Source organism: Brachionichthys hirsutus, chromosome 9 (genome assembly GCF_040956055.1).
Source record: "Brachionichthys hirsutus isolate HB-005 chromosome 9, CSIRO-AGI_Bhir_v1, whole genome shotgun sequence".
Taxonomy (NCBI): domain Eukaryota; kingdom Metazoa; phylum Chordata; class Actinopteri; order Lophiiformes; family Brachionichthyidae; genus Brachionichthys; species Brachionichthys hirsutus.
In genome coordinates, this window is record NC_090905.1 from 10,740,538 (window position 1) to 10,768,253 (window position 27,716).

General features: G+C 43.6%; 1 protein-coding gene across 1 annotated transcript in view; it reads left to right on the forward strand.

The window, feature by feature from the left end:
* Window positions 1–11,451: 11,451 nt before the first annotated feature.
* The window catches only part of trabd2b (TraB domain containing 2B), a 51,797-nt gene continuing 35,532 nt past the window's right edge, over window positions 11,452–27,716 (forward strand). The window contains exons 1-2 of the mRNA XM_068743635.1: window positions 11,452–11,567; window positions 13,905–14,474. Coding sequence (XP_068599736.1) covers window positions 11,454–11,567; window positions 13,905–14,474 — 684 coding nt within the window. The 5' untranslated portion in view covers window positions 11,452–11,453. The remainder of the gene's footprint in view (window positions 11,568–13,904; window positions 14,475–27,716) is intronic.

The following is a 27,716-nucleotide window of genomic DNA, read 5'->3' on the forward strand; positions in this document are numbered from 1 at the left end:
GCTGGGCAAAATAAATGTACATTTCAGTGCTCTGTGAGCTGCTAAGCCAGCAGAGCCAGTTTAAGCACAATGTCTGCAGTGAAATAGGGTGTTTCTGTGTGAGAGTTCAAACGATGTGTTTTTAACAGAAAAGGAAAAGTGACAACTTCAACACCTTCATAATTATGTCCACACAGTTGAGCTGGATCGCAGCTCCACTTTTGAGCGTGTTTGTTTTGGCATCCTGCTGATGCTGGTTGCAGGTATCTCACCTGATTCATGACTGACTCCTCTGTCCAAAAGAAACCTCTTGTTGCCATTGGCTAAGGACTCAGTAGTACTGTGGGCATGTATGAGTGTGTGTGTGTGTGTGTGTATGCACTTACACTCACATACAGAAAGAAACGTAACAAAAAAATTATTTTTGTGTGCTTTTTTTTTGTAGTCATCAATAAATTAACATATGTATGTGTGCGTGCTATCTCTGTTTGGTGAACTCTATCACACACACACAGAGATAAAAAAAAGCCGTGTTCCTCTTGGCTTTTGTTGACACAAAGCATATCTATGTGAGCATCACCGCTTTCTCTGTGAGCTGATTGATTGTTGACGCATTAAGTGAACTTGAGGTCTCCAGTTTTATGGATTCTGGAGTCAGCTCCCAAGGCGGATGGGGACGGGAGGCTTTCAAGACAACTTGAAAACAATGAATCTCCTCTTCCTGCACTGCAAACGTTTGTCTCATCCCCCTTACATCTCCTGCCAGGGCTCTCAGTTGGACCTCCGTGCTGAAGACTGGAAAAACAAGGAGGAAGAGAGGCAGAGCGAGTCAAACCATTACTGGAGCTCCTTGAGAACTTTAAATCCCTGTAATAATTATTAATTGACATGATTGCTGGCTGTGAAACTCTGAGCAAAGGCAGCTCCGACCAGGCTGAACCGAGGATTATGGTTGGGTTATGGATGGAAATTTGACACAGCAGATCACAGACTCAGTTTGTCTTCACTGCTGTCCTTCATTGTTTATATGATGCATAGTTGTGCAGCAGCCCTTGACTTAGATTACTGTAGGTGGTCAGAATGAAGTTTGAAACAGGGGTCAATCCCCAAGCAGAGGGGCTCTTAGACTAGAACAGGGCCAAGTGGCAGCAGCTCTTACCCAAATGCTTTGCTACTGCAGCAGCTACAACATGGATCATTATTATATTTGTTTAAAAGGTGACGGTTAACCGAAATACAGCCTCAGAGCCAAATTACCTGAGGGTTTATACAATCTCATGGAGATTTGTTGAGGGTCGGCTTCCTTAGAAATTTCAAGCCACTGCAGGGAGAGCCCAGGAGACAAGCCTCTAGACTCGAGAGTCTAGAGTCTATAGTTAAAGCTCCAAAAAGCCCTAGCTGGAAAACGCTAAAACTTAGAAGTTGTGTAGAATCGCATAAATTGATGGCAACATACATTCACATGTAGAAAGATAAAACTGTAGCTCGAAAAGTTCAATGGCAAAGCACACTTGCACTCAAAACGTCACCCTGGCAACTCCAACTGGGCTTTGCAGCCATTTCATTAACATGTGTCTATTTGCCAGCCCCTCAACCCTGGTGTGTTTGACAAAACATCAATATGGACCGAGAGGATTCAAGTTTGCCCCCTGCAAAACTTCTATTTTTTATAATCACTAATTCTCCAGGGCTGTCTGTGACACCGTGTTCCCACTAAACCATTCAGATGCAATAATAATCCCTAGTCTGAGTCCAGGGCTGCACCATAGCTACGTGATGACAGAGGAAGGGTGCACTTACAATCACAATAAAAATGATGTGAAGCATTTCAAAAACACCAAATTGCTTTCATCATTCAGATTACCGTGTTTCTAATCCTGCAACTTCTCCCATTCGGTTCATCTGTAGAAACAACTGAGCCTTTAAGAAGTTCTCTCTGAAACAAAAAAGATCGGGCTCTTAAAGCGTTTGGAAAATTCCCTTCAAGCATACATGTTTTTTTTAAATATGGATTTCTCCATTGATCGTGCCTGTTTTGCTAAATCATTGTAGCATTCTAAATGCATACAGCGGAACCTCGGTCTGCAAACTCCTCAGTTCGCGAACAAATCGGTTTGTGAACACAATGTAAGAACACATTTTGACTCGGATAGTGAACCAGCTCCGGTATACAAACACACGTGTGCACCAACTCCTGCGCTTGGAGTTAAGTGATGTCCCATCTTCCTTGTTCAACCAGCCATCGAACCAGGAAAACACAAATTCCCAATGTTCTTAATGCAGGGACTCTCCCTCAAAGGGCTCTCCTTTGGAGGTAGTCTTCCTCCACTCTTCTTCCTCCACAGCCTGCCTGTGCCACACAATTTCTATGTTTTATTTTAGCATTAATGTATAACTGTACTTTTCTATAATTAAGGGTATCTTTAATTCCTTTCTATATTTTCTCCATGCATTAACCCATACATTTTCTTAAAACTATTGTTTCTGGGGCGGGAGAACAGATTAACGGGATTTATATTTAGAAAGCTATCTGTCACGTGGCAACCAACAAAGCCAAGACAAACAGGAACTCTGGGATTATTCCGTTATTTGAATCGACATCGTCTTTACTTTCCTCCTGAATGATGTCTGGCTTTGGGAAATGTTTCCACCAAACTGTCTCTGAGAAGATTTATGATGGGATTAGAGCTCAAATTACTGAGTCTGTGGCTCATTTACTCTCTGAATCCACAGTCTTTAAAACAAAAGTTGCATGCGGACATGTCCGGTGGTATGATAATAGCATTAAATAAGAAACACATTTGAAAAGGAGACACTGTTTCCAGCGCTGCCACAGAACTTAAATGTTTAAGGTTTGATGTTACAACATTCAGAGGATGTGAAAGGAAACGGCAGGGGTGAGAGTGAAGATGTCCTACGATCGAGAGATACAGAGGTGACAGTGTAAGGTAGTGGGAAGAAACCAATGATGTTCCTGAGAAAACGGGGTTAAATGGTGCTGTCGAGAACATTTTGGAAGTAAAAAAAAGTCTTTTTTTTTATTATACCATTATTATTTTTTTTGTATAGTCATTAATAGTGACTATACAATGTATTGCCAAGGAATCACCTAGTTACGGTCGATCCAAAAATTACTTTTCTCCACGTCTGTTTTTGAAGTGGAGGAGGAATTTGGAGAACCCGGCACACAGACTCTTGGAGCCGGAGAACGCAACAATCACACTCCGAAATATCCCAGCACCTTTCACGCTGTAGGCGGCAGTATTATCCACAGCGCTGCCAAAAACAGAAGTAAAGCAGGCCATTGTGTCTGAAATAAAGATGCCGTTTCTGCTCAACGCTACCATGGCGTTCTGACCCCTGGGTGCACTACCGTTGGCCACCAGTGTTCCAAAATCTTTGGTTTCAGATGTGACTCTTTTCAATGTGGGTGGCTTGTTGTATCCTGCATTACGCAGCTGTTGTCATAGCCAAACCCCATGGATGACAACACAACATAACTCATTTATCATCCTGGGACGCTATCATTTTATGAGGACTGCCTGAGACGCTGCTGAGTTATGACCTGTCCTCGCCACATCCAAACACGAGCTCACCCAGTAGATGAAAGTGAGCTGTGTGTTCCAGGACTTCTAAATCTGCAGGGTTCATCATGAAAGAATTACATTTTTTTTGCACTGACAATGCACGTTAAGGCATCCATGTTTGATCATTTCCACATTATTAAGTGTCAAATGAGATCATCTTCCCAGCCATGATTGCACTGGTCGAACTGAGGCCGGAGCCATTGCTTTGCCATTTCTTTTGAAGTTGGTGGAAAGTTTCCTGCAGGTTGGGAGTTGCTGCCTCGAGTGAATGTGTTTTGGTGTCTTGGGGATTTTTACCTAAGTGATGTAATAATGAAGAATAAGGAGAGGTGAAGGTCTCAGAGTCAAGTACATTCATATTGAAAGGAATCAGATGAGGTGGTTCAATGCCTCCTTGGCACCTCCCTTTGTTAGATTTTGGGACGAAGACCACGGAGTAGACCTATAACTCAAGGAGGGATTAAGTTTCTCATCATGTCTGTGAATCGGATCTCCAGCATGAGTGGGAAAATGTTTTTGGAAGAGCAGAAGAAAATGGATTGAACAAATGATATGAACGCAACATATTTGGGAACTCATAGTTCCAACATGTCATGAAGGTGGCATTAGATTCTCTAATAATTGCGACAATCTGCAGTTAGAAATTCATTTATTCCAAGTGTATGAATGCAAGCAGAGATCAAATGGCAGCGAAGGGGGAGAGGGAAAATTGACCTTTTGAGGGACACAATTCAGCATGATGTTATGGAGGAGTTCACTCTATTCTCAGTTTGCCTTAATGAAATCTTCACCCGGTTAGATGATGAAATCTTAGGAACCAGCGAGTCAGTGTTTCAAAATGATGTTTCTGACACAGTGACGTAGTTAATACTAAGGTGAGTCCTGCCAAGTCCTGAATGATTTTTGTCACGGAAGCACAACGCATCGTCCTGCGGTCCCAAGCGAGAGCATGAACAGATCTATGAAAGAAAAGAACAAACAGAGTTGGTGTATTTGACTTTCTCTGCCTTTTACAGCAGGTTGCAGTGTAAACCCTGACACATGGTTAGGATCAGCTGGAGAAGCCGCTTGACACATTTCACGATGTGACTGTGTGTGTATTTGTCTCCTCGTTTGCGTTTGTGTATTCAGTCATGAGGGTCATGCTGTTTGGTGGTGTTTTTGTTCTTTGTGTGTGCGTGTGTGTGTTTTGCAACTCATTCAGTTCTGTGTGGATCTGTGTGTGTATGTGTGTGTAGCATTGGTAACAGCCTGCTTCTTGAAAGGCTCTGTACCTGCTGACAGCTCTTCTGCTCCCTGTGTGTGTGAGTGAGGAGTAGCTGTAGGAGCAGTGCCTCTATAGTGTGGGTAGCTGTCGTGTTGCCTGTGTGTGTGTTTGGGCTGATATCTGATGGATTTGAACCGCTGCCATTACAGAGACACGTGTGGAAAGCTGCAGCCTCCTCTTCTCTCTTCTCTCTTCTCTCTTCACACAAACCATTAATTCTAGATACTTGAAACTTGCTCTTCAAAGCAATATAATATGTCGGCGCTGTATCAATATAGAGTCATTAATCAAAACCTATGATCACCCTATCTGGCTTTCTCGCCTCTTCTCTCGCCGTCTCGCCTTTAAGTCTCTTTTTATTTTTTCTCTCTCCTCTGCCTGCCCCGCCTCTCGGTCGACTTCCTTCATGTCTCATATTAAGACAAACGCATATACAAACCGACACACGATCTCAAGTCTTCAGGTTTGAGGGGGGCCTACCAGCCAAGTGTTACAGAACCATGCATTGATAAAGAAAATAAACAGACCTGAAAACCCAAAGGGGGTGTTCGGGGGGCGGGGGGGTGAAGGGCTACGGGACACAGATATCCAGAACAGAGCAGATGATGGAGTGAAAGCATGAAATGTCATATTGCGTTACCAAAACAACATTGCATGCATAGTGGGGAAAAAAAACAAGTGCTTTCACATAATTCAGGCTCTCTCTCCCATGGCCTTACACTGATGCTGACCTCAGTGCTGGAGTCCTGTATTATTACAGAGACTCAAGAGCCTTTGAACACATCATATGGTTCTCTTTGACAGTCAAGATGTTTGCCCGCCCAACAAGTCACCCTGCACGTCAGATACCGGCCGCTTTGTCGCGCGGGCCTTTGTGGCTCATCCAGATGCACAAAACAGCCTTTAGCATCTGTGTGAAGTCTTCCTGCCACAAAGCCTATCTAACTCATGAAGGAAAGACGTGTGCATTTGGATTCACACAAGATGTGAACTCCGGTTTGTTTTCGCATTGGAAAACAAACTCCGGTATCCTGAGTGAAAGTTTTGTATGTGCGCGTTACATTAGCATCAACCTTCACCCATCTTGGGACTTAATTACTTTCTCAGTAATGGTTCTTTCCATTCTGTGGTTCTGGCTCAAGCTGACTGGTTTTCCATTCGGTCAAAGTACCTGGTACTTGCTTTTTTTTTGTTTTTTTTTTGGTATGACCTCCGTCCAGGTGACCAAAAAGCTGAGCGGGTAATAAAAGGTGACTGCTGATTGGTCACAGAGAATAATCACTGTCTTTTTGCACCATCAGTTGAACAGACTGCAAAAAACACAAACCTGTGTCTTAAACACCTGGAGCTACTATAGCAGCCTTAACTTTTTATTCAGTGGACACAATAATAGAGAATCTTTTTTGAAACAAAAACAGTCTCCATCGATCGTGTGTGTGTCACCTTGAAGACAACGGTACAGCAGTTTTGCACAGTATCGTTATGGCGACGAGCTACACTGATTTTCCTTTAATGGAAAACAACCTTGCAAAAATTACCTGATACCAAAGCCGAGTCGAGTCAGTCGAGCGAGGCTGGCACCAAGCAGTGGAAATATGGCTATTGCTGGTGTCAAGACCGCCCAAGAGAGTGAAGAAAAGGACCCAGCCACAAGAGGGGCCCACAGAGGCCAGCGTGATCATCCTGAGAGCAATGATAACTGTATGGATTGTATTCATTTAATAACCTATTATGCTATTTTTGTTTGTAGGAGTCATTTAAAGAGATGACAAGAAATGTGGGAGAGAGAGAGCAAAGCCAAGCCCACGCCAACCACTAGGGGACTGTACCCTGGATATATGGGGCGCTCCAACCCAGATTTTATTCTCAATCAAAATATTCACCACACCCTATTAAAACAAAGCAAAACTTACATTTTGCATTTGTAAAATATTGCAAGTTTAATTAATTTATTTGCCCTGTCCTGAAAATGAGCAACTTTAAAGCTTTAGCACTTCGCAGATGCCAAGTGTTGCCTTCTGCATCTGGATGAGATGTAGAGATTTCATGGAGCAGACTCGAAATGAGTCTGTGCTGGCCCTCCCATGCTTTTTCCCTGTGACTGATCTTTCTTCTTCCAGACAGACTTTGGTAACACTGATTCAGACACAGGCCCATGTTACTCATATTACACAAGCAACAAAGGCAACCATGTACAAAAAAGACTGTGGGGGGGACAATGCTTAAAATAAGGAGCTCTGTGTTGATCTTTATCATGCTATCCTTTCAGGCAAGCATTGATGCCATGAATTTGCCATACACGTGTCATTAAAGCACCTTGGAAAATAAGACAATCATCAAAGGACCTCATTACAGCAGATGACCGTCTTCAAGAAGGTCAAGTTCAAATCGACTTAAGGAGGAGCTCACCTGATCTTCGGGTTGGAATCCATGTGTGGTTCCTTGCACACCAATGCAGACCAGAAGCTTTGAACTAATGGTATCATAACTCGTGCTGCTTACACTGTGCTCCTCGGTCAATACGAAAGGCCTTGTTCTGCATTGGCAACATCTGTTGGCCCCCTGCTTGATAAACCAGAAACAGGACATTGAGAATGAACACCACACGTGTTGTATGCACTGACATGAAGCATATGCAATACAGCTATCCTATTTCCATAATATTAGAGTATGAATGCATCTATTGTCCAGTGCTGATATATAGCATCCCCATATAGTTGCTGAAATGATAAGAGGGGAGACGTCATTACTTCTACATATCTTATTATTTCATCATTTGAAAGGCCAAAAGGTAGATTAACAGCAGGAAGCATCTTATCACTCCACCTCCCTTGCTTTAGCTCTCGAGGATGAATGGGGCCGTGAGAGAGGAGGCGGCATGGGGGGGGGGGGGGGGGGGGGGGGCGTCTGGATCTGGATAATAGGATACTATTATGCACAAGGCCAAGGATCAGAGGGAGAGAACATAATGCACCATGGGTCACTTTTCCAGCTTTTGATATGGAAAATAGAAAAAAAACCAATATACGTATCTGTGTTGTAAAGAATATTTGTGTTTTAATGAAAACAACAACTAAAACTACCGGCTGGCTACAGGAGTTGTCTTGATGATGGCTATGCTTGAGTAGTCCATATGTGAAGGCCTCCTTTACCATTAAATGGAGAACCGTTACAACTTTCACTTTCTTTCAGCTGCAGCTCTCATCATAGCAATGGATGTGTAAAGCGCTATCTTCTAAACTAACGTTGAATGAGTGCATTTCTCACTCTGTCTGTGTGTATACAGCGCTGTGATACACATAGTCCTGCATGTTGTGTTTGTAGAAGGCCTCAAGAAGACATGTAGACATTCTACTACTATCACATGAATTCATAATATTTACACTTACTGGTCTTTTTTCATACATGCTCCGCTCTCCAGTTCCCAGTAAAGAGCTGATGTGGGAATAAAATAAAAACAGCTCCACAGCATCCAGGCTGTCATCTTGTCCCTTTGTAATCAGTAAAGAGACATAGCACTGCCAAACATGGATTATCCCCCATCCCTCACACACACACACACACACACACACACACACACACACATTTGATCTCCTGCCCTCGTCGTTCCCCTTGTGCTTTTGTTAATGACAGTAAAGTGCTTTCTGATTCGTAGTCTATCTATAAACCAGTGTGTACTTTTCTCACAAACACAGGGGGATGGTCTCATTCTATGTCGAAACGTTTCAGATTGCGTTTCATTTACTTTACTCCCACAGACTCATTTTAAATATCCTGCTTGACATGCTCGTCCTTCCCCCACAATCTACCGTGTGCGTCCTCGACCACCTCCTATCTCACCGCTTGACACAGTTTTTTTTTTTTCCCCGAGCCATACGGAAACGTAAACCACTATAGCATTTCACCAGAGACTGTCAATATTATTCCTCGACATCTTCAAAGCAGAGACAGAGGATATTGGAGCCCGAACATAAGAAGGGAAGGCATGAGTGTGTGTGTGTGTGTGTGCAGACTAGGGAGAGAGCAGAGACAACAGACATAGACGGTGCTCAGCATGTCCTTCACAGTTGGCCTGACAGTCTCTGAAGTATGGCTGCCTAAAGCTATGAGTCGCTCCTTCATATCCATCATACTCACATTTTCTTTGAAGCTCAATCACTTTGCCCTCAGGTCAACGTCTCTTCGTGTCCTCGAACCTCCGCCCATACTTTGCCACTTTTCAGTGCTTCCTCACACCAGTAGAGGTCTCTATGTGCATAAACAAAACTATTTGCTTCCGCTTCTCAGCTTCAGTAAATGTTTCTGTGTAATAATACTTTATATCTCCTTATCACGTGGTGGAGGAGTAGCAGTAGTACTCGTAAGAGAAGGAGTACCCCTATACTGATATACAAGTATGGATTGTGGCGCATTTTCTACGCAACGACAGAATAACAGGCCGCCATGCCACAAAAGAAAAAAAGTCGACATAGGATCATTAGACCTGCAGGTTCACAAACATTTACAGACTCCTCTTTCTTCTTTTTCTCAACCTCCATCTGGGCTTTTTGTTTCGCTGTCCGTATCGTGCACACATTGAATATAATGGATTCAGTTGCAAATTTTGTTTAAAGTTTCTGCGCCACCGCCAGCCTACACCTTTCTCTCTCATGCCTCCTCAGATGTGGATTCTGTGAGCACAGAACGTGAACTTTAAAGTCTTCTTTCGTCCCTGGCTATAAGTGTTCTATGCTGTAAGCACTGGCCCCCGTCCAGGAATCTCCTGCAGCCAGTCGCTCATAAGGCCTCATCTAACTGGCCAAGAATGTGAAAAGCTCCTTCAAAGAGAAACTCTCTGCAAGGTGTGGTCAAAGCAAGTACCTGGCTCCACAGGTGGATATATTGGAGCGCATGGATCACACACCTGTCTCAGAGCAAATAGGAGAAACAGAGTGGCATTAAAATGATTTGATTACATCAATATGACGCTGATGTTTCCCCTTTTAGCTGCATTCTTGAATCTAAAACCACCTGTGGCACTGGCAGACTTGGGGACAAGGGGGGGGGGGGGGGGAACAAAGAAATATTGACTTTCCACCCTTTCAAATTCTAGAAGTTTGATGAATGGTTCCCCGTAAAGAGAAGTCAAAGGGTCAAAGGGCAGATGTGTCACATTTTACAACGTGAGACTGTGTTAAAAGACTTGCTGATCAAAGACAGTCTGCAGAGTTGCCCAGTCGGCCTCATGTGAATAGAAAATACAATGAGCACGCAGGGGTAGTCAGTCCCTGACCAAGCTGCTCCATAAGAGAAGTGAGCATGAAGTGGAGAGGAGGGGAGAACATGCCCCAGGACAAAGAGTTGCTTGTCCAAGGTCTGCCTGCTACTGGCCTGCAGGGAGGAGCCCGGTGCCACTTGATTAAGAGGTCTCCATGATAAATTTCCCACTACTTGACTCTGTCACACCGCCTGCTACTTGGACAATAACTGAGGTCACAGAGGAGTGGTGAAGCACATGGAGAGCGGGGGCACTTTCTCTCAGAGCATAAGCATTTATTTCAGATCTGCCTATACTCCCCATCATTACTAATACATCTTTAGAAGAGCATTGGAGTGGAAGTAAATAAAGAATCTCTATTCCTTGTCTTTACCTGGGCCAATTCACCAGCGGCTGCCAATCATACGTCACCAAATCATCATTCCATCATACTGTGCTGCGGTACAGGCTTATTAAACATGCATGGGGGGGAGGGGGCAGGGATGCAGTCAAGATGATCGCTGTGACAACATTGCGAAATACGTAATGTTTATTTACTTCATTGGAATGACGGCTGTCAATCAAATGTCTTTGTATACCTTATAGCTCTGCAGTTGTGTGTAAACATTTTTTTTGTGTGTTCTGTGTGTGTGCGCGCGCGAGAGAGAGAGTTATAGTTATTGACAGATTTTACAATCACCTGAACTGAAGAATGATTAAAAACATAATATACATTTACTGAATAAACCTTTATTATTGTATTTGTGTACTGTTGTCTTATGATCGTGCCTGAACTCACACTAGTATGACAGCAGCAAGCATCCACTATTCCACTGGCTCCTGCATGAGCCATTTCTCGCGCAATCCTCTCATCCTTCTCAAAACCATGCGCGTTCTCCTCATGAAGGACGCAGGTGTGTGTGTGTTCGGGTGTGCGCGCGCGCGTCTGTAAGTGTATATGGGTGTGTGGGTGCGCGCGCGCGCGTGTTTATGTGTCGGGGTGAGTCGGGGGGAGCTATAATCAAACCATCCCACCTCCCTCCTTCTCAGCCGAGACGCTCCAAACTTTCGGAGCGCACGCACCACGGCAACTCTGTGAAGAGTTTTGCGCGTCCTGCTTCAGGGCTGCGCCGGCGTGAAGAGAGACAGGAGGAAAGTTTCAGATAGAAGCAACTGAGCTCAGCTGCGGGGGGAGCGTCGGGAATGGCGAAGGGGTGGATTTGTCTCCCAGCCGAGCGGCACACGTGAGCCGAGAGGCCACCGGTAACGTTATTTTTGTTTCCAAAGACGACGGGTGACGGGGCAGGAGGAAGAGAACATAAAAGAGAGAGAGTTACAAGTGTCCAGTCTGTGACTGTCACAAGCGCACTGTCATCTCCACAAGATGGTCTGTCTGCCGGGATTCAACTGGGTCATTGTGAGCGCTCTCCTGCGCGCCGTGGCACCCTGGGGCGCACAGCGACCGGACAGACCGAGGCAGTGCGACCTACCAAAGTCGGTGAGTGCGGTGTCGGGTCACCTGTCTATATGTCTAGGACGGGATTCGAACCCACGTACGGGCTACACCAGACTTCACCCATTCAGACAAGTTCGTTCGATCTGTCTGCAATGAAAATATATTCATTGAGAATTTGGGGAAATAGCAAAGAAAATAAAGTTAATATCATTTTATGCTATTATGCATGTTTTTATAGTCATGTTAGGAACTTCACAAATAATTGATTATAAACATGCTCTACAAGGAGGTCAAAGGTCGCGGACTTTCGAGTATTATCCGAAATAATCTGAGCAATGGGGGCAATGAGTTTATAATACGAAAAGGTAAATGAATGAAGCTTATATTGAACATAGATCATTTTGGATGTCTGCTGGTGATAAAGTTTCTGTAATAATAATACAACTAATAATTTCACTAACAATTATACTACGACTACTAATATATTAAATATACTGACAGTCATTCAAAGCAAACTTTAGAACTATTTAGCGACAAACAGGTGACTTGATTTCATGTTTCAGACTCGATCAAGTTTCAAAACAACAGACGGCCTATCGAAACACTCATCGAACATATTGATAATGATAATAATAATAATAATAGATGTGGCTTGAGGTCTTGAGGAGGTGCAGAAATGCAGAGCAGCCATGGAGATCCAGTTCATGCTGTGTGTCTCTCTGACACGCATGGACATGGAGAAAAAATAAAATAAAGATTAGCGACCCAAAAACCTGCAGTCACATGCACGCTTTAATAAATTAGCTGTGGCACTTTTTCTGAGGATATAATTAGGGCGTCATGTTTTTGTTTCATTCGCGCACTATGGCCCGTTCGTGTTTAAACTAATGTTTTTAGAGATCACTAAATACTTTATGCGCCTTCGCTTCTCGTGATTTGTAATACGTCTGAACGGTGGTTTCTGTTTTCTGTTAAGAATAATTACCCCATAAAACGGAGCCCAGCGCGTCAGGGCTCTCCATTCCACGCGCACGCACGCAGAATCAGAAGAGGGGATTTCGCGTCTCCCCAGGACACGACCACAGTTTCCATGCCAAAGACTCTTCATTTACGACTTTGCTGCTTTAGCTATACCAATTGATAAAAAGTCTACACATGCAAAAAAAAACAAAAAAACAAACTCAGTCTCAGTGGAGAACGCGCTAATGCATCTAATGCCATCCAAACATTTCCACTGGAGACCTCTGCCAAAGTGAAAATCTTATTACGAGCCTAGAAACAAACATTTCAGCACAGAAAGCTGCCTTGAAATTAAATATAGCACTTCGTATTTATTTAACCAGAGCAATAAAGAGATTGGGCCAGAAATCACTGCAGCTAATTGGGACGATAACAGAACATCCCACTAGACTAGATTTCACCAGGCTTTGGCAGCCGTTTGGAAAAGTTTCATATAACAAAGGCAGCGTGCTGTTGGCAGAAATAGAATTGGACCACGGCTGAAAGAAACCTTGATTAAATGTTAGAAGTAAACATTTTCTAAGAATAAATCCATTTTACAATAATGGGTTTCATCCCTGAAATGCCTGATTACAGCGTGCCTCCGCAGCCAGGAGTTTGATATTGTTTATAGAAGTCAATTCCTTTTTCATATTTGAATAAAGCCGACATCAAAGTCATTGCACATGCACAGCACATTTGCCGAGTCCTAACAAGAAACATATTTTAAATGCAGTATGACTGTATGCTCATTTATAACGAATGAGATTATTTAATTTCCATCGTGACATTTCTTTTTATAGCTATATATAAAAAACCCAAAGCAGACAAACAGTACCTGTAACATAAATCATGGCGGTCAAACACAGCATGTTTCTTCAGGCTGTGCGCACCAGGTCTCCCTTGCCTGGTGTAAAGATTTCATGGAAAAAAATCCACAGTGGGGTCAGAGCAGAGTGCAGGTTCCCTTTAGCTTTTGGCTTTTACGAGCTCCTGCGCAGTATATTTACACTGCAGTCTTCAAAATGCTTCCCAACTCGAAAGCTACTTTGTAACTGAGGTATGCACCTTGACAATACACGGGGGTCTGTTTACAGTCCTGAAGGCCCCCTCCATAAAACTGGGGCCTGAACCACAGCAGCAAGCCTTTGGAGCTCAGCCCGGGCTGAGACAACACGCTTCCCCTGCCGTTATCTCGGAGCATTACTAACTCTAAGTTGCTCCTTAGCCAGTAGACCCCAGTCGAGGAAACAGAGTCGCCCTTAGTTTTAAGGCAACTTTAACATGCCTTTTCTGGTTTTTATATTTCCTTTTGCACTCAAAATCTTTACCCCGAATTATGATTATTTTGTCTCCCTTCTTCTTCTGCCTCTGTGACAGCAAAATGACATGAACTCCTTCCTGTGGCAAGTAAAACGGGCTCCTCCTCATCCGCCTGCTTACCTGTTTGGTACAATTCACGTACCCTACACCCGAGTCTGGGACTTCATCCCGGAAAGATCCAAGCAAGCTTTCCACAAAAGCCGAAATGTTTTTTTTGAACTGGACCTCACCGACCCCCTGACCATCTCCAAGCTGACTAGCTGCCAGCTGCTGCCCCACGGGGAGAACCTGCAGAACCTGCTACCTCGAGATTTGTACCGGCGCCTCAAATGCCACCTGGACTACGTCAAACACATGATGCCTTACTGGATGACGGCTGATCAGCGTGGTCGTGGCCTGTATGCTGATTACCTTTTCAATGCTATTGCGGGCAACTGGGAGAGGAAAAGGCCTGTTTGGGTGATGCTGATGGTCAATTCCTTGACTGAGTGGGACGTGAGGTCCAGGGGGACGCCTGTTCTGGACTTGTATTTGGCTCAAGAGGCTGACAGACTGGGAAAGACAACAGGGGCAGTGGAGCGGGTGGAGGAGCAGTGTCACCCCCTCAATGGGCTCAACTTCTCTCAGGTAAGTGGAGGAAGGAAGGCCCATTGTTTTACTTTCTTCTTCCTGCATTTGATTTCCTGTGTGTGCACAGCTGGATTTATTCGAGAAATTACAAGGACAAGCAGGCCAGGAAGGTGCATGAGCAGATGTTGTGGGGTGTGTTTTGTGTCATTCAGTTTGAAGTGAAGAATCTCTGCAGCCAATTAGGGTGGGCTCCATCATCCACAGTAAATGTTCAGTGTGCGAGCACAGATTTTGGGCGTTTCTCAGAGAAACAGAGACAGAATGTGGAAAAAAACAATATGAGGGAAAAAAGGGATTCAAACCTTTCTGCTGGAGACAACTTTATGTCCCTTCTAAATAAGCGCATCCGTCAGCCGACGGGATGTCAGGCTGAGCAATGCACACGGGGAACAGATTAGAGAAGGTGAGAAGAGGAAGAGCTCTCGCTTTCATTAAAGCAGACTGTCTGTCTGGCTCTCTGTAGTATTTCTGGACTCGTACTGTAATCACAGGCCGGAAGATGAACATGATTAGAATATTATGGACAGTATATTAATCTTTAATTTTTACCTAATGATTAAAAATGACGGAGAGATTCATCTATTTAAAGAATTGATGAGCTGCAGGTCATCTAGGCTACAGACCATTTATCACAACGTTTGATAAATAAAACATGTGATGAGCCTCAATAAGAGGAAGTCGCCTCTATTGTAATTTATGTTGCAATAAAATGTCATCATGGAAGATGATGTAGATCGATAATGATTGCTTATTTTCAATCATTCGTCATGCATTAGTCACACCCAAACACATGTGCCTTCCATGCACACTGTAAGCACCCAGCAGCTATTGCTACTGCAGTGCAACCGAATCCGTGAGAGTCTACACCTCCATGTGACAGGTTGGAGGGTTCCAGGGCTAATTTGAGATGCAACGGGCTCCTAGAATCTCCTCTTTCATCAACACCTCCTAAGAACACCGTCAAAGTCACACTCGATGCTTTGCACAAGCCTAGAAACTTTGCTGCCCTTAGAAATAATCTCAACAACTGGGCTTCTGTGTAATAAAGATGACTCTCTTTGGAAAGACTTCTCTTCTGTCCTGCAGATATTTTTATGATATCTCAAAGAGATTCATGCTTCATTTTTTTTAAATCAATACATATCCAACGTTTCACTCTATTTTCACTACATGCTGATCTGTAGTGTTCTACAGTTTCCCCTAAAAACAGGAGTCGATTCAAATCAATTCTTGCAGTTCTATTCAAAAATAATCAGAATGCATTGGCTTTAAAATGCATGACAACATCTCCCGAGACAGAAGTGCACGTTCAGAATTTTATTGCCATAAAAATTCATTCAAAATTGGATTATGGATGGCTTAAATCTTACCCCACCGGAGCGCAGCGCCGGACTTCCAAACCATACGTTTCCAGATATGTATGAGAACAATTCAAACCTGAACTGAATCTGACATGGAAACCATTATTCTCAATTATAATAATTTGTGATTTAATCTGAACGCTATGGTTGATTGATTTCCGATACGGTCGACTGAAATGAGGATGAGGTCAGACGTATGGCTAGAAAGAGAAAATGTGTGGGTGGGAGTCAGGATAAACACGAGACACAAAGGCAAAGGCAGAGAAGGGAAGCTGATCGGGGAATGGAAATAGTGTGAAGGTCGTGGAGGGACTGAAAACACATGGACTGATGTGCATTGTCTCATGACTATCACTAATCTGAAACATGAGCAATTCTTAAAGTTCTGAGTTGGGGAAAAAAAATATCAATCCTGACAGCCCATTATTATTTGTTCCCAATAAAAGTAGTTGCTCATAATATCATATAACTTTGTTATGAGACTCTTATAAACATGAATGCTGGTGATTCATCATCTACCACGCTAGGGTTTTCATTTAGGTGATTGATCCTGGGGGAGCCAATTCAATGGGGGTGTTGCACCACTGGTTGATGGGTGTCTGGAGGAAACTGGCCCTCAAAGAAAGTCATTTTCGGATGAAAAGAGGTACAATGGATCGTCGTCTTCGTGACGGAGATGGGGCTTTATTTGGTATATCTTTATAGCCGAGAAGAGGAGACGTATAAGTGCACAAAAGCTGTCTCTGGAAAACTGTGGTCTGACATGATCTCTGACTGTCTCAAAGCTCTTGGAGGAGTCTTGAAGTCTCTGTGAGGCGTCTGTGTGAGAGGTGATTCAGTAGATGTGAAAAGAAAGGAGCACCGTGGTTCCTGCTTCTTCTCCGGTCTATAAATGCAGATGCAGATTGACAGCCGGGGTGGGGGGAGGGCCGGAACCAAAGTCTCTGTGAATCCTTTGAGTTCAACGAAGGAATTAGTTAGTTTTACTGCTGTTAATACACATCTGTGGATTCACCCCTGATGCTGCTGTGTTCTGTACTCTAATGTTTTTTGTAACGTAATCAAATTTAGGCCGTACGCTGCAGCATAGTGCTGTAGCTTGCATCTATTATTGTCATTGCCGTTACACGTTGCACGACTTCACCGAGAAAAAATCCTAGTCTGTGAACCCTCATTGACAATGGCAATGAACTACTTCTGATTCTGATTCTGATTCTGAATGGCTGGGTGAAGCATAGTTCACCAAAATGCTGCATTCTGACAATCACAGGTTCAGAGGTGACTCCAGAACATCTTCTGTCAAGAATGGATCAATTAATTACCTTCATGATTGATCAGGAATTATATTTCACAAATGCATCTGTCATGACAAAGTGCAATTGTGTAAGTCAATAGTCACCGCATCAAATAGACATAAATCAGTGATGGTGCAAAGCCGTTTACTATCACCTAGATGCTGTTCTATATACCTGAGTTAAGAGTTTTATATTTTGGGGAAATTATAGGATGGTTCAAGCGTGTGGGCCTCTCACCCTCCCACCAAATAAAGACCCATATTTGTTTTCCCCATGCGTGAGTCACAGTGCAACGAGTCTACTGGCCCATGTCAAAGAAAAATCACGACATTGGTGGCGCCTGTCTCCCGGGTAGGGGTCAAGGGTCATGATGGAAGGCGGTGGTGGACTCACAGAGCAGCAGCGCGGCAAGTAGACGGGTAGTCTGTTGGGGTCAGTCTGGGCACAGCTAAGCAGACAGCACCCAATCTAATAGAGTGCCCGGGCCAACCTCTATGGTTTTGCCAGCCAGTTTTCTGTGCTATTATAGAGGTGTGGGTTAAAGTAAGGGCGAGAGACAAAGAGAGAGAGATGTCTGATTGTATGTACGCCCCATAATCCACGATACATCCGTTTTGATATTTATTAAGGATATAATTTTCTGACATTTTGAAATATATCCTGACAAAGACTGTCATTAAGTCTTAAGGAGGAACATTCTTCATTAGTTACACCTGAGTACTATTATTGACCCCCCAAAACATCATGTACAATATATACAGTGTAATTAAAGAATATGCCACATGTACAATAAACCTAAAAATGTCTCATTACAAATAGGGTTTATGAGCCTTATTAAAGGAATAAAACTTGTTTGATGAATTGTTCTCCATAATGAGTATCATTGTTGCCTACAATAAAATAGTAAATGCTGCTGCTGTCACATGTTGTATGGAACATATCCCCACTATAGGCAATGACAAGACTGCAGAGGCAATTATTTTAGCATATAGGAAAGGTATTCACATTCTTTCATCGATATCATAATACATTATCTGGCAGCTTATGTCAAGATAGTTTTACATCCCTGCTTTCACCCTGAGGTGGGAAAGGCTTTGCGGGACGACAGGTGACTGAATTTGATTTCCTCTTAGCAGGAGTCTGGCCTCCTCCTGGTGAGTTCTGTTTACAGCTTGAGTGACAATCTGACATGCCGAGTTCAATCAGCCAAGCTCCCGTGCCATTCATCTGCTGGATAAAAACGTTAGGCTGAGGTTTTCTGTTGTGCTGACACTGCAGCTTCACACATGCTGTGGTCACAGCGGGGCACTTAAGGCCTGGCGATGTGGATAAAATATCACAACAGTGTGTTTCTTTATGGTAGAAAATATGAAATATGATGGCATTTAGTATTAAGTTTTGGTTTTTCATATGCATGAAAAAGCATAATGAAAAGTACTTGGTGCTATGATAGCAACCACCAAATTTACACGCAGCGGTCGTAATGTGAAACTGCCTGTGCCAGAGGTATTCCCTTAACTGTGTTTGGATCCACACAGTCTGTGTTTCCCACGAGTCACTATTATTTATATGATATTCAATTTGAGTTTCAATTTTCAATTTGTGTTTGGTTTTCCTATTCAGATTGGACCTCATAAAGAATATGGCCCCCGGGCACAGATAGGTAATTCGAATGCACTTCAGAAACAGTAAACGTAAAATAGAGCGCATGTCCAGGAGGAATACCCGTCTCAGACCCAGAAAAGGTTCTGGCTGTGCGCTGCAGTCATTTGAAGAGCATTCATGGTAAGCAGTGAAAAAAATATTGTGAGGTTTGCTCCTAGTTTAACAGAATTACAGAAATCAAAATAAGATCCTCATGCATCATATCAAATCATGTAGAATACTTTCCATTGTGTTTTTTGGACTGTGTTCACCTACATGTTTAATATAAATGGAGAAGAAAGTAATTCCTAACCTTCCCCATATCCAAATATTTATATTCAGTGACAGGTGTGTAAGACTGAAGCATGTGTTGGCCACAGAGGCAGACAGATAGGGGGGGGGGGGGGGGGGGGGGATTCTCTGTTTGCATTGTGCTCGTCTTTTCCCTGACCTTCTTGCACATTTTGGATTTTTGTTACCTTACTCTTGCTATTTTTCATTCTGACACATCCTTCGGCTGTCCTGTTGCTAACCCACCGCTCATCTATACACTGTGAATGGAAAAAGAGGAGGAACAGAATTGCCGGGGGGGGGGGGGGGGGGATTACCTTCAAAGCTTGCTGGCAATGTGCATCCCCTCTTTAAAAATGACATCTGAGGGTGTTTCACGTCGAAACTTATAATTACCTGTGCAAATATGTGGAAAACAGTGAGGCAGCAGATATCTGGTCCCGCCGGCAGTCAGACGGCAGTCCCACTGCTGCACTAATGACTTAATAGAGCCCTTAATGACCAAATAGCCCGCTACCATCCAGAAGCACTTAGACAATTATGTGCTGGCCAGAACAATGCAGGCTGGTGGTAAAATACAGGGAGGCAAGCTTGGATTCACACAATGAGAAAACAGAGGCACTCTGCGTTTGGCAACAACAATATATATATATATATATCACATTTCCACTAACTGGATTTATTGTTGAGTTTTCTTTTAGAAATAAACAAGATATTGGCTGAATTTTCAGAAATCAGGCCTCAAGAAATGTTCCATTTAAAATGCCACAATGGAGCTTTTGGTTTTCTTAACTGAAAAATACCAATATCATGATAACGTTCTCTGCTAAGGTTTCAAAGTGGCAACCTCGGCTACTGAAGTAGCAGTAAAATATGCAGAGTGGAGGACAGTTCATGCAGGGCAGTGGTGATTATTTTCTTTCTTCAGAACTTTACTTATTAATCAACAGTGAAATTCTGGCTTCACCGTACTCTCCATGCTCCTCCATATGAATCTGCTGCTTTGTCTGTATTCAGCGCCTCCAGGGGTCACAGCGCTCCTCGCTGCACCCGAAAGACTTGGAGTAATGACTCCAGCACATTGTCACGGAGCCGAGTGCCATGGAGGTAGCGGGTTAAGTGTGCACGCTGGAGTGCTCGTCCATATTTTCATGTTAAATGTGCCAAATCCCTCCCTCCCTCCTTCCTTCGTCACATTTTCCTTTGATGGAGAAAATGAGCGTTCCTTTCTGCTTCGATTGTTAACGGCCTCACATCACACTCTGGACCCATCTTCAACACGCAGTCATCTTCCCTTCAGATGAGGACACAACCTGCTCTGCGATGGATACCCCCCCCCCCACACACACACGCACATTTACATATTACATATTTGCTCATCACATCAACAAGGATCTATTAGTAACCTATACTGAGCTGTAGGTTGTTAGCTAAGGGGGGGAGGCAGGTCGCTATCAAAGGGGCTAAGGTTAATCTCAGGTTTGTTGGCTAGAGGCTGATTGATCACGGACAGGAATGCCACTAACTGATTTCCTTGGAGACCCACTTAGCCCCTCTGGAATGTTGTTGCATTTCTGGATGCTGCTGTTTTCTAACCATTGTTTTTTTTTTTTTTTATGCTGCTGAAACCAAGCATCATTATACAGCGTACACATACAATGTGATCACACTATTGTTTTTATCAACACACTTTTGTTCACATTTGCATTCCTAACCTGCAACCGCTAACAAACATAAAGACTGACAGAGCACCAGCAGCCCACATTAAATCAAACAGTGTGACGTGTTGCCCAGTGAAGGTGACAATGGAACGAAGATGACCTGAATGAATGCCATGGCATGCAACTTTCCATCTTGTGTGTTTGTTTGTCTAAGGTGAACTCGGTGTCCCACCCAGATCCTGCTGCACATCTCACACGGCACTGCCTAGCCCTAGTGGGTCATGAATCGGTGCCAGCAGAGAACAACTGCATGCATGTGTGTGTGTCTTGTCAGGGATTAGGTAGCATTAGTGAAGCCCTCTCAGTGAACCCGATTTTAACGTGACCCATGCGTTTTCCCTGACCCCCTGCCCTGTCCCCGTTATACACAACCCAGTGGAGCACTTCATCTCTGCTTACACCCATGCCTCGGCACCTCTCGCCTTCCCACAGGCCCCCGTCCAAAGACATACGTTCATGCTTATTTTCCACTTTCACACTATTTAGTTTCATTATCCCGAAAGGCAAATGCTGTTTCTTCAGTTGTGCCTTTATATGCTTATTTATCAAGTCAGACTTGTTGGAAACTTGCACGAAGTTAATACTGAAATGATGTGTGTCGCAGATTCACAGTGGATCTGTTAAACGCTTACACTTGGCTTTCGAGATGCAAAGTTCAAGCCCTCTAGAATACTGTGACAAAATTTGAGGAGAATAATTACACACATGATGTTGAATGATAATTCTACAACTCAACAAATCCCAGTTTGTCCTAAAAAACAGCATGAGACGATGTAATTACCGGTACTTATGTGAATGCTGGTGGCTTGTGGCGTTCTTCCTGCATGCAAGCTATCTCACAGAAACAATTTACTCTGCTTTTGCATTTGGGGCAGCGTCACCACGGTCGGATTAATTACAGTGATCTGCACTTTTTCTCTGTTTTGGGTCAAACATAGGCTATTTGTGACAATTGTCTTCTGAGTCTCACTAGTTGAGTTGAGGTAGTTTTAATTAAACAAGTATCAAATAGTAGAGTTGCCATGGACAACAATAAGCAGTGATTTTTCTTTCTTTTTTAAAAGAGCCATTCTTTGCCAGCTTCATCCATTGACAGGTTTGGCTCAAATAAAAAATGCGTAAACTTCTCCAAATCAGAAAAAAAGCAGCTGCGCCAGAGTTAAATTACATTTAGCCTTTGTCAGGAAGCAGTCGATATTCCTGCTTGGCCTTAGCAAACGATTCATGCCTTAACTTAGGAATTTAACTTCAGTGTCTGCTCGTATTCACAGCCACTACTGAGTAGGTCCTGAAGACGGTCCTCTCCTCCTTGACCGATGGGAAAGCTGCCAATTGGACCTCTTGAAACGTGACTACTAAACTTTATTGGGAGCGCATAAAACCTATCATTTATCCTGTCTCCCACTTGTGCAATTGGTTGTAATGACAGCCATTACCACATCCCCACCCCTTCTCCATCTGAGAGTGTATCTCACATTTGAAGGAGGCAAGCAGACCAACCAATAGAGAGACAGGCTGCAAGAAGCAGGAGAACAGGGGATGAGGCCGGCCATGTAAAGGTGCCTGGATGAACAGGCAGAAGGGTGGAAGGCAGACGAATGGCAGGAGATAGACTTTGGTGCCGTGATGTATGATGTTCTGATAGCAGCATAAAGATAGATTACTGAGATCTATAGAAAAACCAGGAAACCTGGAAGGATTCATTTCTTGACAAAATGAGTCAGCCTTATCAAACTCAATGAGACTCCCGCACATTTAAAAACTGATCTCAAACCAGCAAATGAGCACATGGACCTCACGTTGCAGCATTCATCAAAATAATTCAGCTCCTTGTTTATAACTTTGCTTTAACCCTGCGCGCCGTCAGTCGCTCGGGGGGGGGGGGGGGGGGGGGGGGGGGGGGGGGGGGGGGGGGGGATTTGAGGATTTCATTTGCACATTCAGACCTCGGTTTCACCTTTGAAATTAGAGTTCCCAGAACTTTCTCTAAGAAGGATTGACAAGAGGAGCCAATTGCCCTCGTCATTACCCTTTGGATGACCTCCTCCTTTAGCCAAAGCCGCAGCAATGCCCCTCCCTCCCTCTGCACTCAAACATGACTTCTTCCGTGTCTTGCACTTTTTCTTCTTCAATTGTTTTAACGAGATGAGAGATTTAATCCACATTTTTTTGGTTCTTTGCAATGAAATATTAGTGAGCAAAATCATTGCAGTAACACAGAGCAACTACGCCGATCTAATGACTACACCATTCAATGTATTTGCCGTGGTAGTCTCTACGGTAAGATTCTTAGACATCTTGCATGGAAAGCCGATAAAAAAATACAAAATCGGCTCCCCAGCTGTTGATACATGACCTGGTCAATCCCTTCCACGAGAGACCGTACCAAAAAGGTGGGGGACGACGACATAAAGAGGGATTATGACAAAGGAGTGGGAGAAACGCAAAAGCATGGTTCCAGGGAGAAGTAGAGTAACCCTGGCAGTACTCGGCGAAATATGGGAAAGAGAGAGGAAAATTAAATTGATCAATTTAGTGGTACTGAAAGAGAGAGAGCAAGAGAGAGAGAGAGTAAAAGCAACAATAACAGGAAACCTTTTGCTTTCTCCACTCAGTTTCCTCTGTGCCAAAATAAAAAAGACAACAATAAAAAAAAAGGATGCTGCTGTGAAGCATCTCTCTCTACTCTTCTGTTGGTTTGGATGTGTTCCCCCTCCACCTCTCTCACGTCGCGGTCAATTTCACCTGCCACTCACCAACCAGTGCAGTTTTTTTCCCCCCCAAACACAGTTCCTCTACCTTTCCCAAGGCATACACTCTCTTGGCGTCCACTGGGACAGTTTAAACATAATCTCAAACATATGGCACAGTTTACGGAATGTAAATGAGATGAGAAATCAAATTTACTTAGAGCGTTATAGTGGAGGGAGAGCCTAAATGATGGGCAGCTGCAATTACAGCCACAAAATAAAATGGGTGAGCCGGGGATGGAGGGAACGGGGTAAATCAGGAGGAGAGGGAGAATGGGGTCCAGGGACTATGATGGAGAAAAGAGGGGTGTAAAGGGGTGACGTTAAGAAAGAGGAACCCTCAGTTGATGGTTGCTTGCTCTAATTTTTCTCCCTTGTTCTCTCTCTTGTGGCTGTGCATCATGTGACGATGCGTAATTGGCCGGTGGTCACACCAGAGTTGTGCAAACAGATTAGCAGGGAAACATGTCAGCCTTCGGGACTGCTGAGGTGAATGTGTGTGTTGTGCGAGTCACAGATGTGGAATTGTGTGGGAAATGGTTTGAGGGAGTGAGACCTATATTAATTGTGAACAGGTGGGGCAGTTGACTTTGTCGCAGACAAATTTGTTCTTGTGGGCACGCGGGGGGGGGGGGGAATGCCGACCTCAAGTTCCATTTATTGAATACAGACAGCTTCATTCACTGACAAAAATTTGTTATGCCTAATTTGCATTTCATTTGCATTTAATTGAAATAAAATTGTGTTTTCACCCTTCGAATATATTCCAGAGGTTTGATCTATTTGAGGAGACGCGAGGATGCACGTTGGTTTGTGCTGCACCGCTGCAGCGACTGAACACAAGCTCATTGTGTGACCGGCCCAGTATTTGAATAACTGTTTACCGCCTGTCGGCGAGTCTCTCGCACCATCCTACCCTTCTCTGATGGTAGTAGTCTTAATGCTTGAGAATTAAACTTGCTGACTTTAAGCAACACTCGGCAGTGGATCAGCTTATAGATGAAAAATGAGCGAAACTTTGTTTGAAAGCTCTTTTTGTTCTGCTAGCTTAAAAAAAAAAAAGACAATCATTTGTGTTCTTTTTTTTAACGGAGTGTTATGTATCAGGCTATTTCTTGGCTGGAAGAGGTGACTTCCTGGAACTAGCAGAGAACATTTTATGACATGATAATTACTGCGCCTCGGAGAGGCTGGTTGGCGGACTTGATACAATGCTTATAAAATATTTTTATTGACAAAAATGTTCTTTTTAAAAAAACAAAAAAAAACAAAAGCAGCAATCCATCGCTTTGTTGTAAAACTGATTGGCCTGTGGAGAGAGAAAACAGACCGTCCTGTTATGTTAAAGGTTCCTGCAGTAGTGTTGATTCTGGAAAAAGATGAAGATGTAAGTTTTACTTGGCCGAAGAACGCTAGAGTGTAAATCGAGACGGTTATTGGATTCTGATGCCCCACTCAGCTCAATGACAGACCACCTGCCTTTCAGTAACAGCATCCCATAATATACCACCCAATGTGGATAGCAATGGTTTTTCCCTGAAATAGTCAGAGCCCTGATGCCGTGCACATTTGCTTCACTTTGTAGCACAAGATTGAAATATCTGAAACACATTTTCCAGCGTGTGCGTATTGGCTGTCTGGAAGTACTTTCCGATAGCAGACAAATAGTTCAGCTTCTAACGTGGCTCCTGTAAAGATGACTTATTACTCTGTTATAGGTCGGTATTTTACTATTTCTGTGATTTCCCATGTCTAGTTTGGAATGTACACAATTCATTATAAAACCATCACATAAGGATGATGACAGAACAGCCGGGGTAGGCTCCAGCAACATCCGTGAGCTGCAAGGCGGATAAAGCGGCCATGAAAATGAATGAATTTTTAAAATATATTTGCATAGGTCATTTATACTGTACATATATACGTACTCACTCACAGCCCTACAGCCAGTGCATTCCGCTTGTCGCAACCGTGATTTGCTGTCGCTAAACGCATACTTTTAAATGTCCGAAAGCCCATCTGAGATGAGTACGCCCTTAAGTGAGGACCTATAGTTTGTAAATGATTTCCAAAGAGGTCGCCTTTCCTCTGGTTTATTTCAGCAGCATCCTAATTGGTGTGATCATGCATGACCTAGTTTTTTCCATACAGTTCTGTGCTCTCTTATTTTGAACTTGTAGTTAAAGGGCTCCAGTGAGATAGTTCCTTGTGGTCTTGAACACATGCAGCCTGAAAGTGTGTTATGTTGTGCTGCAACTTTACAGGATCAGATAGCATAAAAAAAAAATTGACAAATTGTTCAGGATCAGCATCAGTCTCTCTCCTGTGTTGAGACTTGGTTCTGCTGTTGATTTTCTCAGGTGATGTGTCAACGCCTCGGGCGGCCGACAGGGGCCTGACAGCGTGCGGACGCATGCCATTGTCGACGGCCAAAAAGCTAGACTTTATGAAAAACTCAGGGAGAACAAGCGATTATTGGAATGGAAACTCTCGGCTCTATTTTATCCGCTTGCCAAAAGGCAAAAAGTGGGGAAAGTGAATGAGAGACAGAAAGAGAGACAGGAAGAGAAAGAAGCCAGGCCACCTCAAAGGCCCTGCAGTCGGTTCTGGCGACGGCCAACCCAAGCACTTAAGAGCAGTGCGAATGGCTTTTTAATGCCTGCTAACAGCCAGGCTATTTAGCGGGATGGATGGAGGGATTATGGTGACAGACAGGAGGGATCCAGAAACAACGAGAGCCATGACAACGTTTGATCCCAGCTGACCGTTACCACACCACTGCCCCCGCTACGTCGCCGTCTTGGTTCCCTGCTGCTACGTTTGTTTTAAAAGCCGGGGTCTTCTGGCTTCTTCATGCGGCATGCTTCTTGAGATATTGATGCTTTTCATGTGACTGACAGAAATGCAGCCTCAGCGATTCGCAAAATCACACTGCTCCGCGATCTGCAGACGAACATGCAGCTGCTATATGCAGGGATCGCACAAACTCACGGCTGCCGGCTGCACGCTCCGTCAAACAGGAGACGCTGTTGTTTGATGAGACAAGCTGTCCAATACAAGCATCATGAAAAGCCCAACACCATCTTGGCAAACGTGACACACTGACACCCTGTTGCAGCAGTGGCCAGGAGGAATGCCTTGGACTGTCTGGACTGCAGCTTGGACTCGACTCTGGACAACGTTTGTCCTGACTGAAGACATGATTTACATTTTCCTACAGCTGTCTTAAGACAACAGCCCTCCAGCACAATAGCTCTGTGTAGGAGAGCAATGATCCCTTAATTACTTTAATAGTTCTGTCTGTCAACCAGCATCTGGAGAAGTCAGTATTTGTAATGTGAATCTGTATATTGTGAACATTTAAAAGACTAGTAGCAGAAAACGCCGCGCATGAGTGTGCGTTTGCCCAGTTCTCTATACCTCATACAATTTCTGATTCTACGCATTCAAATAGGAACATTTATTATATTACGAAAAGAGATGACCTTTCATCTTGACAAACAGGTTTTTCACAAGGAAACAAACGGGCCTGCCAGTTCACCAAATAGCACGAGCGTTTCTTGCTACACGCGTGATGGATTAGTTTTGTGCTAGCAGAGCCACATAAAGGAGGCAAACTGGTGCCTACATGTGCAAGATTCAGCCGATGAATGACCGAACAGCAAAGCGTTTTGTGAAACAGTTCGTTAGCTTTGGTGCCATAAAACTCAAGAGTGTGTAATAAATAGCTATGCACAGTCCAGAGTGCAATAAAAATAAATACATGATGCAAAACCACAGAGAGCGAAAATACATTTTTATCATGTTTGTCAGAGGTGGGATACTGATGGAAGAAACTGGTAAAATCCTCGAAACAACACGGACTTCATTATCTTACCTCAACCCAGCTGCTGTTTACACAAACCTGCCCTTGACTCAAATGAAAGCTGGACGGCTCCCTGGAAACCGTGACAACGGAACATATCAATGGCGAGCGGGGGAAAGAGAGACGGAGCGGATGTGACGAAAGAGGATTAAGAAAAGCAGCGCCGAAATCAAAAAATGTTCTGATTTAGTTTCTTTTTTTTTTTTTAAACAACAGTAAAACAAAGCATGGATTATTTTGATTTGTCCAATTTGTAGAGATGCACAGTAATTCAAGTCAATTCACTTGAGTATTCTTGTGTGTATTTTCTTA